Source organism: Tachyglossus aculeatus, unplaced genomic scaffold (genome assembly GCF_015852505.1).
Source record: "Tachyglossus aculeatus isolate mTacAcu1 unplaced genomic scaffold, mTacAcu1.pri scaffold_153_arrow_ctg1, whole genome shotgun sequence".
In the NCBI taxonomy this organism is placed as follows: domain Eukaryota; kingdom Metazoa; phylum Chordata; class Mammalia; order Monotremata; family Tachyglossidae; genus Tachyglossus; species Tachyglossus aculeatus.
The window spans coordinates 295,974-313,290 of record NW_024044876.1 but is presented as its reverse complement, the minus strand read 5'-3'; the positions used below and the strand labels follow the sequence as shown (position 1 = coordinate 313,290).

At 45.6% G+C, this 17,317-nt stretch overlaps 2 protein-coding genes across 2 annotated transcripts; one reads left to right on the top strand and one right to left on the bottom strand.

The window, feature by feature from the left end:
- The first annotated feature begins 202 nt into the window (after positions 1–202).
- LOC119923192 (olfactory receptor 1J2-like) lies at positions 203–2,371 on the top strand. Its single transcript, XM_038742697.1, has 3 exons — positions 203–363; positions 1,480–1,957; positions 2,075–2,371. The coding sequence occupies exons 1-3, from the start codon at positions 203–205 to the stop codon at positions 2,369–2,371; spliced, it is 936 nt and encodes a 311-aa protein (XP_038598625.1).
- Positions 2,372–14,958: 12,587 nt separating this feature from the next.
- LOC119923191 (olfactory receptor 14A16-like) lies at positions 14,959–15,984 on the bottom strand. The gene has a single exon (XM_038742696.1). The coding sequence runs from the start codon at positions 15,982–15,984 to the stop codon at positions 14,959–14,961; it is 1,026 nt and encodes a 341-aa protein (XP_038598624.1).
- Positions 15,985–17,317: the final 1,333 nt, after the last annotated feature.

Genomic DNA, 17,317 nt, shown 5'->3' with positions numbered 1-17,317 from the left:
TTAGAGAGGAATATGATTGCTTAATTATATTAGAGCTTTCCTACTGGGAGGAGTATACATACGTGTTATTCGTGCATGGCAAAACCCCCCAGGTCTCACCCAGGAGGAATTGCTTATAGTTTGTTTGCACATGATGAGGCGGCTAGCTCTCACCCACATGCACTTCCCACTTGGGAGGAATCCACTTATGTGTTACACACCCATGGCAAAGCGCCTGACTTTCAGCCCCACAAACGTTCAGATGTACGGGACCCTCACCCATCCCACGGCTCCTCACTTGGTGCAGGCAGAGCGGGCATCTCACGTTCTGGGCAGAAATGACCTGCAGCCGACAGCTGCAAGTCTTGATCTGCTGCCCAGAAGGTCAGAGGCTGCAGGTATTTATCACCTGTGCTTCGAGGTCATTCCAGCTTCCGGCCTCAGTTTATACAATCTCTACCCTCCCGCGTCCTCCATACCTAATTTAATTGGCACAGGGGCGAGGGACACCTTCAAAGCCCTACTGAGAGCTCACCCCCTCCAGGAGGCCTTCCCAGACTGTACACCTTTTTCTTTTCCTCCTCCCCACCCCCCCGCTCTACCTCCTTCCCCTCCCCACAGCACCTATATATATGTTTGTACAGATTTATTACTTTATTTTACTTATACATATTTACTATTCTATTTATTTTATTTTGTTAATATGCTTTGTTTTATTGTCTGTCTCCCACGTCTAGACTGTGAGCCCGTTGTTGGGTAGGGACCGTCTCTATATGTTGCCAACTTGTACTTCCCAAGCGCTTAGTATAGTGCTCTGCACACAGTAAGCGCTCAATAAATACGATTGAATGAATGAATGAATGAATATTACCTGCTTGGGCTGTCAATCTAGCAGTTTTGGTTGTGAGGGCGGTGTCCTTCCAAGTTCCACCTTGCTGGCGCTGTAACATTTGACCTTGAGATTATGGGTACCCCGGGGTCACCTTGGGACAAGGGGTGAACACAAATAGATGCTCTTCACCAATGCTGATCACACCTGGCCCTGGCTGTTCATCTCCAGGAGGAAGGCCGGTGATTCTGTGGCTAGGAGGGGGTCCCTAGATTCATTCATTCATTCAGTCGTATTTATTGAGTGCTTACTGTGTGCAGAGCACTGTACTAAGCGCTTGGGAAGTACAAGTTGGCAACATAATAGTGCCAACTAGATGGTGCTGCATAGAGGTGGGGAGATATGAATGTGTTGTGTAAGTGCCATAGAGGTGACCCTTGTCTGCCACTTCTGTACTAAGGGGGGAGGGGGCGGGTGTAGGATGTGGATCCACACCATCCAGACCAGGACACAACTGGGATGGGGACTGGCAATCGAGTCAGGGAGTTCTGTCTTGGACGTGGTGGTGGGGTGTGGATGATGCCTCGGGGTAAGCAACGGCAAGAAGATCCATCAGGAGATAAATCCATGGTCCACCTAACCCTTGACTCCTCCCTGCCCCCTGCTTGCAGGAGATCCCTGAGACCCAACCTCACCATGGATCCACAGAACCAATCCACTGTGACCGAGTTCATCCTCCTGGGTCTGTCCAGTAGCACAGAATTGCAGCCGATCATTTTCATGCTGATCCTCACCATGTACCTGATCAACCTGGCTGGAAACAGCCTGATCGTCACGGTCGCCTGGACTGACCCCAAGCTGCAGACCCCCATGTTCTTCCTGCTCAGCCAGCTCTCCTGCGTGGACATGAACTTCTCCTCAATCACCGTACCACAGTTCCTAGTCCACATCTTCTCCAAACATAAAGCCATCCCTTATGGAAGCTGCTTTGTCCAGATGACCTTTTTCTTGGCCGTGGGCAACATGGAGGGTTACGTGCTGGCCACCATGGCCTATGACCGCTACGTGGCCGTCTGCATGCCCCTGCACTATGCCACAGTCATGACCCAGGAGCTCTGCATGCGCGTGATGGTTGGGTCCTGGGTCCTGGTGACCCTTCATGGTGCTCTGCATGGCATCCGGCTGTCTGCAGCATCCTACTGCAACAATCGCATCCTGCACTTCTTCTGTGACATTCCCTTCCTGGTGTCACTTGCCTGCCCCTAGCCCTTTCTGAATGACCTGGTGGTCTTCACCGAGGGAATCAGTGTGGTCGTCTCCCCCTTCCTCTTCATCTTGGCCTCCTATACCCGCATCGGAGCCGCCGTGCTACACCTGCGCTCGGCTGAGGGGCTGCGCAAAGCAGTGTCCACCTGCGGCTCCCACGTGTTGGTGGTGACACTGTTCTACGGCACGGTAATCCGCTTGTACTTCCAGCCCCCCGGCCACTCCAGCCTGGAGCAGGACCGACGTGTTGCTGTCTTCTACACGGTGGTATCTCCCATGCTGAATCCGCTCATCTAGAGCCTGAGGAATCGTGATGTCCAGGGGGCTATGTGCAGGCTTCTGAGGAAGGACCTTTGGCGGCCCAGCTGACAAGCCAATACCTTACCATCCCCGCTTCCCCTTTTCTCTGATCAATCATGACCTCAGACCCCTAATCCTCTTGTACACGCAAAAGAGGGAATTTGGAGCCACTATATACACCCGGGATGGCCAGAGATGGCAGTCTGATCTGGCCCCGTGGACATCATTTGGAGTAGCCCGGCCACTCCACTGGTCTTCTGGGAGTCTGCCCCATTCTTGCTCGGTTTAGCTGATTGCCAATAGTACTTGAGCCCCCTGTGGTAGGGGTAATGCTAGAACTGTCCCAGGAAGAGTTTCCATCTTCTGTTAGCCTCCTGTGCAGAACTGAGTCGGGGGACTCAGCTGGAGGTGGAGGGGATCCGGTCTGGGGACTTAGCTAGTGCAGTCTGGGGTGCACAAAGGAACATAACAAGAAGATAGTGAATCTAGGTTTGTTCGTGAGATAAAAACCCTGTTCATATGTCCACTTTGGACAGGCCAGATAGGGCCAGGTTGATTGGGAAGCAGGCGTCCAGGTGGCCAAATCCAGGTGGGCAGACAATACACCAGGGCACTGACTCAGGGGTATCTCTGCGTTGTGGGACTGGATTTGTTGAGATGCTCTGTTACCTGTAATGATGTCATCTTGTTCTCAGCTCTTTTCCCGCTCCATACTGATGCTGCACGTGTTCAGTATTGCTGCTGCTGCTGCTGATGGCTCTCCTGAACACCCACACCAGCTTTGAATTCAGTGAGTCATGACTTTTTTTGGTATTAAAAGGGGAAAGGGTATGAATCTATAGCTCGTCAACTCTCAACATGTCCAGGTGGGGCCAACTTTCTGAGAGTGAGGGTGGAAGACTGCCATGCTAGAATAGAACTGTACCAGACACTGATCACTAGACGGTTCCCGTGTCAGTTCAGAGGGCTGAAACTAGGAGTCATGGGATGGTGAGAGTGATTACTTGTGATTCTCAGATGGTCTGCTAAGGAAGCTCCGGTAGTTGGGGATGTGGTCGGGGTGGATGCTAGGGTCCCATGATAGCAGCAAACTTAGGCAGGGGTGGGATGTGGCGGGGAACAGACTGGTTGGACATAGGATCGTGAGGGGCGGCCACAGAGGCAAGGAGGAGGAGGAAGCCCCTACCCTCACTGGCTAATCTCAATCCCTTCGTAGTGGGACTCCAAACTTTGGAGGAAACATGGGGAATTTCTGGCCATTTTCTGGTGGTCTGATCCCATTACCCTAGGGATCCGACTTCCACAAGGCTGCCCTGTTGGGGACAGTCAGGAAGGTCATGAGTGCCTGAGCTGAGTCTTGGGGAAGGACGCAGCCGAGTGAGGCCTGTTGTACCTTCACTGCATTATGGGAAAGCTTCTCATCATCACTGACCTGTTGCTGAGCCGGTTACTGCTCCTCTTTGCCATCACCTAAACCTGGCTCTTCCCAGATGACACTCTCCCCTGCCGTTACCTCTAGAGGTACCTCATCTTTCCCATTCCCTGAGATGCCCTGGGAAAGGGGGAGGGGTCGGCTTCCTTCTTGTTCTCCAATGCCATTTTCACACGATTCCACCTCCCTATCTCTCTGTTTCCCTTTCTTTGAAGCCCATATCACCCAACTCTATCACCCTCTCCAGATGCTATTCACAGTCATCTACCGCCACCCAGGCCCCACCTCCTCTGCCTGGGGACGTTATTTCTTCATCCTTCATCCCGTGCCCATTGCCCTTGCCAGTTATTTCAGATTTTTAACTCCCTCCTCAAATCCCCACCCTCCCCTCTCCAATTCCCCCATCTCTTGCTCCCAGTGGCCTGGCCACGATTTTCACTGAGAAAATTGAAAACGTTAGACGTGATCTCCCTAAAATCTTCCCTACTCCTCTCCAGTCCCTCCCTCTTTCTGCCCTTTCAACTCTCCCATCTTTGCCAGGAGTACCTCCACAGGAGATCTCCAACTTTCTCTCAAAATCCATCCCCTCCACCTGCACCTCCAATCCTAACCTTCTGCACCTTATCAAAAGCACTTGTCCTTTCCTTTCTTCCCTCTCTGACTGCCACTTCAACTGTTAACTATCCAATGGCTTTTTCCTCACTGCTTTCAAACATGCTCATTTCTCCCCTATCCTAAAAATAAAATCCTCTCTTGACCCCACGGCTCCCTCCAGTTATGGCCCTATCCTCTTTCTATGATTCCTCTCTAAGGTCCTAGAACGTGGTGTCTAAGCCCATTGTCTTCATTTCCTCTCCTCCAATTCTCTCATTGATCCCCTTCAATCTGACTTCCTCCCCCTGCTCTACACAGAAACTTCCCTTTCACAGGTCACCATTGGTCTTCTTGTTGCCAAATCCAATGGCCTCTACTCCATCCTAATCCTTCTCTATCTTTCAGCTGCCTTCGATATTGTTGACCACGCACTTTTCCTGGAAAAATTTACCAACTTTGGCTTCATTGACAATGTCCTCTCCTGGTTCTCCTCCTACCTCTCTGACCATTTGTTCTCAGTGTTTTTTATGTGGGCCCCTCCTCTGCCTCCCACCACATAAGTATGGGAGTCTCTTAAGGCTCAGTTCTGAGTTGCTTTTTATTCTCCACCTAAACCCATTCCCTTGGAAAACACAGTCGTTTCTATGGCTTCAACTACCATCTATATGCGGATGATTCGCCCATCTACTTCTCGAGCAGTCCCCTCTACAGTCTTACATATTCTCCCCTCTCCTGGACATCTCTACTTGTATGTTTTCCCAACACCTCAAACATTACAAGTCCAAAGTTCCTCATCTTCCCACTCAAACCCTGTCCTTCCCCTGATCTTATCATCATTGTAGACAGCACCATCATCCTCCCTACCTCACAAACCTATAAGCTTGGTTTTGCCCTTGACTCATCTCTCTCATTCAACCCCCATATTCAACCTTTCACCAATTCCTTTTAGTTCAACTTTCACCACATCGCTAAAAGCCACCATTTTCTCTCCATCCAAACTGTATCCCATAAGTCCAAGCACATTTCTTATTCCACCTTAATTACAGCATCAGCCTCCTTGCTGACCTCCCTGCTTCCTGTCTTTCCCCACCTCAACCCATACTTCCCTCTGCTGCCTAGATCATTTTTCCACAAAAACGTTCGGTCCATGTCTCCCCGCTCCTCAAGAACCTCTATTGGTTGCCCATCCACCTCCACATCAAACAGAAACTCTTTACCATCGGCTTACGCCTTATCCCTTTCTACCTTACCTCGCTCCTTTCCTTCCACAACCAGCTCACAAAGTTTGCTTCACTAATGCCACTCTGAGGACTGTACCTCTATCTCATCTGTCTCACCACCCGACCTCTCACTCATGTCCTGCCTCTGACTAGAATGCTCTCCCTCTTCATATCCAACAGACAATCACTTTCCCCACCTTCAAAGCCTTACTGAAAGCATGTCACCAGCAAGAAGCTGTCCCTTAGTTCTCCTCTCCGCTTCTCCCACTCCTTTCTGCGATGTCCTGACTTGCTCCCTTCAATCATCCCCATGACCGCTTCCACAGTCCCCGGCAAATATGCATAAATCTGTAGACTGTGAGCTCACTGTGGGCAGGGAATGTGTGTATTTGTTGTTATATTGTACTCTCCTAACCGTTAGGTACAATATTTTGCAGACAGTAAGTGCTCAATAAATATGCTTGAATTATTTATTTATTTATTCATTCATTCATGCATTCACTTATCCATATTAATGTCCCTCTGGACTGTGAGCTCGTTGCAGGCAGGGAATGTGCCTGCTTATTCTTATATTGTTCTCTCCCAAATGCTTAGTACAGTGCTCAATAAATACAATTGAATGAATTAATAACTCTTCAGGAACTGATCTCTGTTTCCCCAAAATCAAAGCTGGGGCAACAAAAATGATTAGAGAGAAGGTAAAAATGGTTTCAGAACTAAACCCTGTTTCTGTCACAATAGGCTTCCTGGTCTGATGAGAAGATTCAGGATATCAGGATTTTATTCTTAACCCTGTTATTGGGGAGCTGGCAGACTCAGGCAATGCAGTTTACCTCTCTAATTCTCAGTGTCCCCATTAGTCATCAACCACCCATGGCTGAATTTCACCTATAGTGGTGTCTTCTCCAACACTCCCCTTAGTTCCCAGCATAAACCTGAAAACCAGTTGGCCCATTCCTTTGTATTGGCTGCTGCTGTGGGCCACAGACTGTGGAAACAGAAGGGCAGTCATTCATTCAGTGAATCAATCATAGTTATTGAGCTCTTACAGTGTGCAGGGCACTGTCCTAAGTACGTGGGAGATTACAATATAACAATTACTTGTACATATCTATTCTATTTATTTTATTTTGTTAGTATGTTTGGTTTTGTTCTCTGTCTCCCCCTTTTAGACTGTGAGCCCACTGTTGGGTGGGGACTGTCTCTATATGTTGCCAACTTGTACTTCCCAAGCGCTTAGTACAGTGCTCTGCACACAGTAAGCGCTCAATAAATGCTATTGATGACGATGATGATAATGGGGAATTAGATTAACAAAATAGCTACAAGTGTTGTGAATACAAAGAAGAAATGAGGACATAACAAGAAGTACATGCATATCGAGATTAAATAACTGAACAGATAATTGAATATACAAAGGTATATATGGATAAGAATAAAATGCATGCGGGTGGCTGCTGAATTGACATGATTATGCTTTTGTGAATTAATTTCTAGAGGAGGCGGGAGCATAGGGGAGCTACAAAACTGTAAAGAAAAGAGGAGATTCCACTTTTACCTTACATTTGTTGAATAATTAATGTAAGTGAGAACCTGGACTAATGTACAGAATAGAATGGGCTTATAGTGATAAAATCAGTAGTCCCTACTAAATTCATGACCTCTGGTAAACCCCAACAGTTTCCCTGAAGCAAGCGGGCCCTAAGTGTGTCTTTTAGGGTCCCAAATTAGTTAAAGAACTGGTATTGACCTGTAGCTTTTAATCATCTTTAGGGGATGAGTTGGGAAAAATATCTCACAGGAGAATTAATGTCCCACTCATTCATTCGATTGTATTTATTGAGCACTTCCTGTGTGCATAGCACTGTACTATGCACTTGGGAAACTACAACAACAAATGGACACATTCCCTGCCCACAGCGAGCTCACAGTCTAGAGGGGAAGACAGACATTAATATATATTAATTAATTAATGATGTATAAATATGTGCTGTGGGGAAAAGAGGGAGGATGAATGAAGAGAGCAAGTCAGGGCAACGCAGAAGGGAGTGGAAGAAGAGGAAAGGAGGGCTTAGTCAGAGAAGTCTTCTTGGAGGAGGTGTGTCTTCAATAATGCTTTGAAGTCAGGGGGAGTAATTATCTGTCCAATATGAGGAGGGTGGGCATTCCAAACCAGAGATAGGATGTGGGTGAGAGGTTGCTGGTGACATAGGTGAGATAAACTGCAGTGAGAAGGTTAAAGGAAGGAAGTTTGCAGGCTGGGTTGCAGTAGGAAAGCAGTGAGGTGAGGTAGGAGGGGGTAAGGTGGTTAAGTGCTTTAAACCTAATGGTGATGAGGTTTTGTTTGATGCAGAGGTGTATGGGCACCCACTGGAGTTTCTTGAGGAACAGGGAAACACGGTCTGAACGTTTTTGAAGGAAAATGATCAGGGCAACAGAATGGAGTATGTACTGGAGTAGGGTGAGACAGGAGGCAGAGAGGTCAGCAAGGACGCTGATACACTAATAAAGGCAGGATAAGATAAGTGCTTGCATTAATGTGGTAGTAGTTTGGATGGACAGGAAGCAGTAGATTTTAGCGATGCAAAATATGATGTAAACTCTCCATACCTATGGAGCCACCCCAGCAGAAATGCTGTTTGTACAGATCCCTGGGGAAGACAGGTACTTGAGAGAAATCGAGGCTCCTCGGGTATTTCTTCAATTTTCAATCACACAAATAAAGGAGTTAAATTCAGAAGGCAGAAAAGAGAAAGGTGAAAATTTACACAAAATCCCAAATTACACAGACTACATTCTAAATGATAATGGTGAATCTCCCATCAGTAGTGATGGATGACATTTAATGTTGAGACTTCAAGACTGAGAACCTGGGGAAAGGAGCTGATTATAGTGCTAGTGGTTTGCTCAGTGCCATATTCTTGTCTTTTCCAGACACATTCCTGGAGGGTTACAGCGTGCACCTTCCTAAACACTTAAATCTCTGTCACTGAATGTAAACTTTTCTGAGAAGCCTAATTAGGGATGCTAGCTTAGCAAGATGCTAAAAGGCAGTACTAAAAGCATGTGGAAACTACTCTCCCAGGTTAAAGTCAGCCAGCCATTTTTATATATTTTTAATAATAATAATATAACAATAATGACATTTATTAAGCACTTACTATGTGCAAAGCACTGTTCTAAGTGCTTGGAAGGTTACAAGGTGAACGGGTTGTCCCCCGGGGGGCTCACAGTTTTAACCCCCATTTTCCAGACGAGGTAACTGAGGCCCAGAGAAGTTAAGTGACCTGCCCAAAGTCACACAGCTGACAATTGGCAGAGCTGGGATTTGAACCCATGACCTCCGACTCCAAAGCCCGGGCTCTTTCCATTGAGCCACGCTGCTTCTTACTATGTGTCAAACACTGTTATAAGCATGGGATAGGTACAAATTAATTAGGTCAGACACAGTTCCTGTCCCACATGGGGCTCACAGTCTAAGTAGGATTGTGTTTTGACTGGGAAGCAGACAGAGAGAAAAAAGCCTCAAATATGGGCATGGGCCAGATCTTAATTTGATCTTTTATTAACTACAAAACTCTGTGTAGTAGTGCCTTGGACATAGAGTTTGCTTTCTTGCTCTAGAAACAATAATGAAAATCACACCTGATAGTGCCATTTTTCACTCTTTCCAGTATGCAGACATGTGGATTTAATGATCCATGTCAGCTGTTTGAAAAACAGGGTAGGACAATTCTGATGTAAGGCCCAGAACATCTTCCCTCTGGCACTATACCAGAGGATATAGTATACTATACTATATCCACAGACCAAGTGGATGCCCACGCTGGTCTCAGCCCGTACGTAGCTGCTCACTGTCCTGTATAATCCATGACTATAATCCACCCTGAGTGCTACATCACCTGTCTCTTCAATATCATTCTCTTCTGAATGATCCACCTCCATCAGGGCATACTTCCACGTGATCACTAGGCCATACTATGTCTCTAGGAATGTGGGTTCTAATCCCAGCCCCACCACTTGTCTGTTGTGTAACCTTGGGCAAGCCACTTAACTCCTCTGTGCCTCAGTTATCTCAACTGTAAAATGAGGATTAAGACTGTGAGCCCCTTGTGGGACAATCTGATTACCTTGTAATCAGAGCTTAGAGCTACTCAGAGCTTAGAACAGTGCTTGACATATAGTAAGTGCTTAACAAATACCATCATCATCACATCTAGCGTAGGGCGTTTGGCTGGGATCAAAGAAAGTGTGTGTTGCCATCTTGTACTTCCCAAGCACTTAGTACACTGCTTTGCACACAGTAAGCGCTCAATAAATATGATTGATTGATTGAAATGTAAAGACAAGGTGAATCCTTGAGGAGCTGGCAGATAATATATTTCCATTTTACAATGAGAAACCTGAAGCTCATGGAGGTTAATAGACCATCCAAGGGCCACTACATGTCAGTGTCAGAGCTCATATTATTTCCTGAGACTCTTTACTTACATTTTCAAGCTCTTCCCACTTGGCCATGTGTTATGTCCCAATAGTATCAATTAGGGTCAAGGGAGTTCATGACTCAACTTTACAGATGGAACAAGCCACAATATTCACAGAAAGAAAACATTTATTAACATACAGAAAAACAAAAAGTGCTGTGGATCCTGCTTCTGTTAAGCCCTCACCACAGGGGTAGTGAGATCTCTGGCACTATATAAGCCTCAACTCAGGGGCATTGTGAATTTCCTACGACTGGATGATCAGTCCCGTTCGGTGTTCAGGTTCTTAACGGGCTGGACCAGCACATGCATTCCCTAGCCAAAAGATCTTCTGCCCAGACAGTTCCCCTGCCTTCCCTTCAGAGGACAGTGAGCAGCCAAGTACGGGCTGAGACCAGCGTGGGCATCCACTGACACTGACATGTAGTGGCCCTTGGATGGTCTGTTAACCTCCATGAGCTTCAGATTTCTCATTGTAAAATGGAAATATATTGTCTGCCAACTCCTCAAGGATTCACCTTGCCTTTACATTTCAACACACTTTCTTTGATCCTAGCCAAGCTCCCTATGCTAGATGTGATGATGATGGTATTTGTTGAGCACTTACTATATGCCAAGCACTGTTCTAAGCTCTGGGGTAAATACAAGGTAATCAGATTGTCCCACAGGAGGCTCACAGTCTTAATCCTCATTTTACAGTTGAGATAACTGAGGCACAAGGGAGTTAAGTGACTTGCCCAAGGTTACACAACAGACAAGTGGTGGGGCTGGGATTAGAACCCACATTCCTAGAGACATAGTATGGCCCAGTGATGATGTGGAAGTGTGCCCTGATGAAGGTGGATCATTCAGGCTTTCTCAGCGTATTGAAGACAGGTGATGCAGCACTCAGCATGGAGTATAGTCACAATGGAACCAAGATGGATACTTTTAGACCCAGCCCGCACACTCCACTCCTCTGCTTCTGCTGCTAACCTCCTCGCTGTGCCTCGTTCTTGCCTGTCCCACCATGAACCCCTGGCCCATGTCCTACCTCTGGCCTGGAATGCCTTCCCTCCACACATCCCCCAAACTAGCTCTCTTCCTCCCTTTAAAGCCCTAATGAGATCTCACCTCCTCCAGGAGGCCTTCTCAGACTGAGCCCCCCCCCCTTATCCTCTTGTTCTCCTCCCCTCCCCATCGTCCCCACTCCTTCCTTCTGCCCTACCCTTTTCCCCTCCCCACAGCACTTGTGCTTAGTTGTACATATTCATTGTGCTATTTTATTAATGATGTGTATATATCTATAATTCTATTTATTGTGAAGGTATTGACACCTGTCTACTTGCTTTGTTTAGCTGTCCGCCTCCCCCTTCTAGACTGTGAGCCCATTGTTGGGTAGGGACAGTCTCTATATGTTGCCGAATTGTACTTTCCAAGTGCTTACTACAGTGCTCTGCACATAGCAAGTGCTCAATAAATGAATTGATTTATTCACACAATGAATGAATGAATGAATGAATGAGTAGTGGATAGAGTATGGGCCTGGGAGCAGGAGGACCTGGCTAATCGCAGCTATGTCATTTGTCTGCTATGTGTCCTTGGTCAAATCACTTCACCTCTCAGGGTCTCAGTTACTACATCAGTAAAATGGGAACTGAGACTGGGAGCCCTATGTAGGATAGGGACTGTGTCCAACCCAATCATCTTGTATCTACCGTAGTTATTAGTAGAATGCCTAGCATAAAATAAACACCTAACAACTACCGCAGTTATTATTTGCCATCCTGGGAATTTTCAGACAAGTCCTCACCAGTTACAATCAACTGCTCTGATACTTGACAACAGCCCAACAACTTCCCCACAACTCCAGTGTGAGGTCATTGTTGATCTCAGTCTTGTTTTATGTCCTTCATCATTTAATTACTTTATTCAATCATATTTATTGAGCACTTACTGTGTGCATTACACTGTACTAAGCACTAGGGAAAGTACAATACAACAATGGAGACAATTCCTGTCCACAATGAGCTCACAGTCCAGTGGGGGATGGGGGGAAGACAACAATACAAGTAAACAGACACCAATATAAATAAATAAAATTGCAGATATATACATAAGTGCTGTGGGGTGGGGAGAGGGAGGAAGAGCAAAGGGGGCGAGTCAGAGTAATGTGGAAGGGAGTGGGAGACGTGGAAAACTGGTGCTTAGTCTGGGAAGGCCTCTTAGAGGAGTTGGACCTTCAGCAGGGCTTTGAAGTGAGGAGAGTGATTGTTGGGCAGATTAGAGGAGGAAGGGCATTCCAGGTAGGAAGTAGAACATAGACCAGGGGGCAATAGCAAGACAGGTGAGATAAAGACACAGTGAAAAGGTTAACATCAGAGGAGCAGAGTGTGCGGGCTGGGTTGTAGAAGGAGGAAAGGGAAGTGAGATAGGAGGGGGCAAGGTGATGGAGAGTTTTACAGCCAATAGTGAGGAGTTTTTGTTTAATATAGAGGTAGATAGCCACCCACTGGAGATTTTTGAGGAGAGGGGTGACAGTCTCTGAAGGTGTTTCTGAAGAAAGATAATCTGGACAGCGGAGTGAATTATGGACTGGAGTGGGGAGAGACAGGAAGTTAGGAGATCGAAAAGGATGTTGATACAGTAATCCATTCAGGATAGGATGAGTGATTGTACTAACGTGGTAGCAGTGTGGATGAAGAAGAAAGGGCGGATCTTAGGGATATTGTGAAGATGAGATCAATAGGATGTGGTGATGAATTGGAAGGTGGGTTGAATGAGAGAGCAGAGTCAAAGATTACACCAAGGTTACAGGCTTGTGAGATGGGAAGGATCGTTGTGCTGTCTACAGTGATGGGAAAGTTTGGGAGAGAACAGGGTTTGGGAGGGAAGATAAGGAGCTCTGTTTTGGACATGTTAAGTTTGGGGTGGCAGGAGAACATCCAAGTAGAGATGTCTTGAAGGCAGGAGGAGATGTGAGCCTGGAGAGAGAGAGACTGGGGAGGAACTGTGTCTTCTCTTATGCTTTCCAGTCAACCCGACCCATAGCGAAGCCATGGACACATCTCTCCCAGAACATCCTCCCTCCATCTGCAATCATTACAGTAGTGTATCCATAGAATTTCCTTGGTAAAGAATACAGAAGTGGTTTACCATTGTCTTCTTCTATGTAGTAAACCTGATGTTTTGCCCTCCACTCTCTCCTATACTGCTGCTGCCCAGCACAGGTGAGTTTTGACTTGTAGCAGATTACCTTCCATTTGCTAGCCACTGCCCAAGCTAGGAATTGAATGGCTAAGCCTCTGCTTGACTTTCCTTCCCATGGTAGAGTACTGGTAACACTCCAGGTGCGACCCTGAGAGGGGATATTGTTCTTAGGGAACTGGAAAATGAGCATTCCTTCTAAAGGGGGCTTTGAGGAAGTCTTTTCTATGGCATTTGTTAAACACTTAATATGAATCAATCAATTGAAATTATTGAATGCTTACTGCATGCACAATACTGAAACAAGTGCTTGGGAGAGTATAATATAAAAGAGTTGGTAGACATGTTCCCTGCCCACAATGAACTTACAGTCTAGAGGAAGAGACAGTCATTAATATAAACAAATGTTACAAATATTTAGATAAGTGCTAAGGGGCTGGGAGGGGGTTGAAAAAAAGGAGCAGGTCATGGAGATGCAGAAAAGAGTGGAAGAAAACTGAATGAGGGATTAGTGAGGGAAGGCCTCTTGGAGGTGATATGTCTTTAATAAGGCTTTGAGGTTGGGGAGAGGGATTGTCTACCAGATATGAAGACAGAGGGCATTGCAGGCAAGAGGCAGGACATGGGTGAGATGTCAGCAGCGAGAAAGACGAGATTGAGGTACAGGAATTAGGTTGGCATTAGAGGAGTGAAGTCTGTGGGCTGGGTTATAGTGAGAAAGCTATGAAATGTGGTGGGGGAGCAAAGTGAATGAGTGCTTTAAAGCCGATGGTAAGGAGTATCTGTTTGATGCAAAGGAGGATGGGTAACACACGAGAGCTCCTTGAGGAGTAGGGAAAAATGGACGGAATAGTTTTGAAGAAAAATGATCCAGGAAGCCAGGTTTATGAGCTTGTGAGACTGGAAGGATCTTAGTGTTTTGTACAGTGATGGAAAATTCACGGGGAGACAGGATTTGGGTCGGAAGATGATTGAGATCTGGTTTGGACATGTTATGTTGGGGGTGTCAGTGGGACAACCTCCAAAACCTCAGCGTGTAAGCTATATGTTCAACTACTTACTGAGTCATCTCATCCTGAAATATTTATGCTACCTCTTGCATTCTTGTTCTCCAGCCTTCCTCCTCAGGAGTAAGTCTACATGTTTTATCCATGAGATTATAAGACCTGGGAGGGCTTTGGTTTTTTGTATACTCTCCCAAGTGCTTAGTAGTGACCTTCAGTAGTCCCTTACTAAATGTTATTAATGATATGGGGTGTTGCACCACCTCTCCTTATGTACCCAATGGCTAAAACTGAACTTCTCATCTTCCCTCCTAGATTCATCCCAAACTTCCTCATCACAGTGGTTAATATAACTAGATTCCCTCATTAGAAGCAGCAAGGCCTAAGCAGCACGGGCCTCGGAATCAGAAGCACCTAGGTTCTAATTCTGGCTCTGCCACTTGTCTGCTGTGTGACCTTGAACAAGTCACTTCACTTCTCTGTTTCTCAGTTACTTCATCTGTCAAATAAGGATTAAGACTATGATCCCCGTGTGGGACAGGGCCTGTGCCCAAACCGGTTCACTTGTATCAGTCCTAGATATTTGTCCCGGGTCTGGTGCGTAGGAAATGCTGAACAGATTCCATCATTAATTTGTAATTTTCCTGGGACCAGAGGTCTTGCATCATTGGTTCATTTTGAAGGAGGGGAGGGTGCTGAAGTGAAAATCTGGGATAGAATGAATAGGAAACATATGTAAGGAGTGAAATAATGTTTTACTCCCAGTTAATATTCTTGAGCTCAGGAACTTCCCCGGAGCATCCTTCATGTCCTTGTTCCTCAAGCTGTAGATAATGGGGTTCATGGCAGGAGGTAACACCATGTAGAACAATGAGAGCAACAGATCCAGAAAAGAGGGCGAATCTGATTTCGGTTTCAAATAGGCAAAGCTTCCAGTTGAAATGAAAAAAGTCACAACAATGAGATGGGGCAGGCAAGTGGAGAAGGCTTTGGATCGACCTTCTGCAGATGGTATCCTCAGCACTGTGGAGAAGATGTGAATGTAGGAGATGACGATGGGCACAAAACAGAGAAAGGAAAGGTTTAAGTTGAAGATTGTGACACCCATTTCTCTAATGATTGCCTTAGGATGAGAAATCCTCAGGAGCTGGGGAATGTCACAGAAAAACTGGGGAATCACGTTGGACCCACTGAAGGGTTCGGAGAAGCTAGCAGCTGTGTGCATCAGTCCAAAGAAGCCCCCACTGAGCCATGAAGCAGCCACCATGTGCAAACAGGCCCCTCTGTTCACGATAATCTCATAGTGTAGAGGGTAGCAAATAGCAACATAACGGTCGTAACTCATTGCAATGAGGGGGGCCAGCTCAGTAAAGGCAAAAGACACCAAGAAAAACACCTGTAAAACACATCCCAGGAAAGAGATGAAGTTGCTGTGCAACAGGTTGTTGAAGATGGCTTTAGGGACGGTGACAGAAATGTAGCATATATCTACAAAGGACAAGTTCTTCAGAAAAAGGTACATGGGGGCATGAAGACATGGATGAAAAGTAGCAATGACAATGATGAGAATATTTCCCATCAGAGCTGCCAGGTATATCAGTAAGAACAGAACAGCAATCCAGATTTGTAGCTTTTGGTCACTAGAAAATCCCATAAGTAGGAATTCGGGCACTATGGTGTAATTGGCCATTGCAATAACTCCAATAATGGAGTTCCAAGCCAAAACGTATCAACTGTAATAACACATTGACATGAAAGAGAAACACTGCACATTATGAAAGGGGCAAAAACAAGTGAAGATAGACAAAAATTAAGACAAGAAAGAAAAGAGTGCAATTCTATTTATGAAACTCAGAAAGGTAAAAAGAGAAAATCACCCTATAAATACATAGGACACAAATACATTAGAAAAGAAATGTGACCTAGATTATAAAGCACGGGTCTGGCAGTCAGAGCACCTAGAGTTTAATCCCGGCTCCACCCTGTCTGCTATGTAACCTTGGGTAAATCACATAACTTTTCTGTGTCTCAGTTACCTCATCTGAAAAATGGGGAGTAAGACTATGAGCCCCTTGTGGGACCTGGACTGAGTCCAACCTGATTAGTTTGCATCTATCCCAGTGTTCAGTGCCTGGCACACAGTAAGCCCTTAACAAATACCAATATATATGTATATGAAATTCAACTGGAGATGACTATGTGAGCCCCATGTGAGATAGGGACTCTGTCTGATCTTATTATCTTGACCTCGGAGCCAGAGGCCCTGGGGTCTACTTCCAGCTCTCCCAATTGACTGCTCTGTGACCTTGGTCAAGTTACTTTACTTCACTGTGCCTCAGTTTCCTCATTTGTAAAATGTGGATTAAATAACTGTCTCTCTCCTAATTAGGCTATGAGCCCCATGAGGGGAAGGGACTTTGTTGAATCTGATACACTCTGATACCCAGTATATAGAACAGTGCTTGACACACAATAAGTTCTTAACAAATACCATAATAAAAATTATCATCTACTCCACCATTTAATACAGTTCTCGGTGCATAGTAAATGCTTAGCAAATATTATTATCATTACTATTATTGTTATTAGCATCATCATTATCATCATTATTTGAAGGTTATTTTCCCTAAGTAAAAAACAAAATTAGTACTGTGCTAACCACCAACCTAGGATGTATATAAGAGATATAGCCTAGCAATAATAGAATGAGAAAGATTCCAAATGTACTCAAATCCCCAGGGCCTGATGAACTGCTTTTTGTTTTGAGTTCAAGTCACTTTCACATTTGAGTGAAGATGAAGGAATAACAACATAGCTGATATCTGGAAAAAGAGGACAGTTTTGTCTGGATAGAAAATGATATAACTGGGTACAGCATATTGAAGAATCAGTGTGTGTCACATTGCTAGGAAGGTGATGTTATTACATTTTCCTAAAATGTTGAACCCAGCGTGTCTCCCCATTGCTCAGAAACCTCCACTGGTTGCCCATTCCTCTCTGCATCAAACAGAAAATTCAGTTCA

Coding starts and splice junctions, on each gene's coding strand:
- LOC119923192 (XM_038742697.1), top strand. CDS start 203: ATGGCAAAGCGCCTGACTTTCAGCCCCACAAACGTTCAGATGTACGGG. Junction 364..1,479: donor CTTGATCTGCTGCCCAGAAG/GTCAGAGGCTGC, acceptor CCCTGCTTGCAG/GAGATCCCTGAGACCCAACC. Junction 1,958..2,074: donor TGGTTGGGTCCTGGGTCCTG/GTGACCCTTCAT, acceptor GCCTGCCCCTAG/CCCTTTCTGAATGACCTGGT.
- LOC119923191 (XM_038742696.1), bottom strand. CDS start 15,984: ATGGCCAATTACACCATAGTGCCCGAATTCCTACTTATGGGATTTTCT.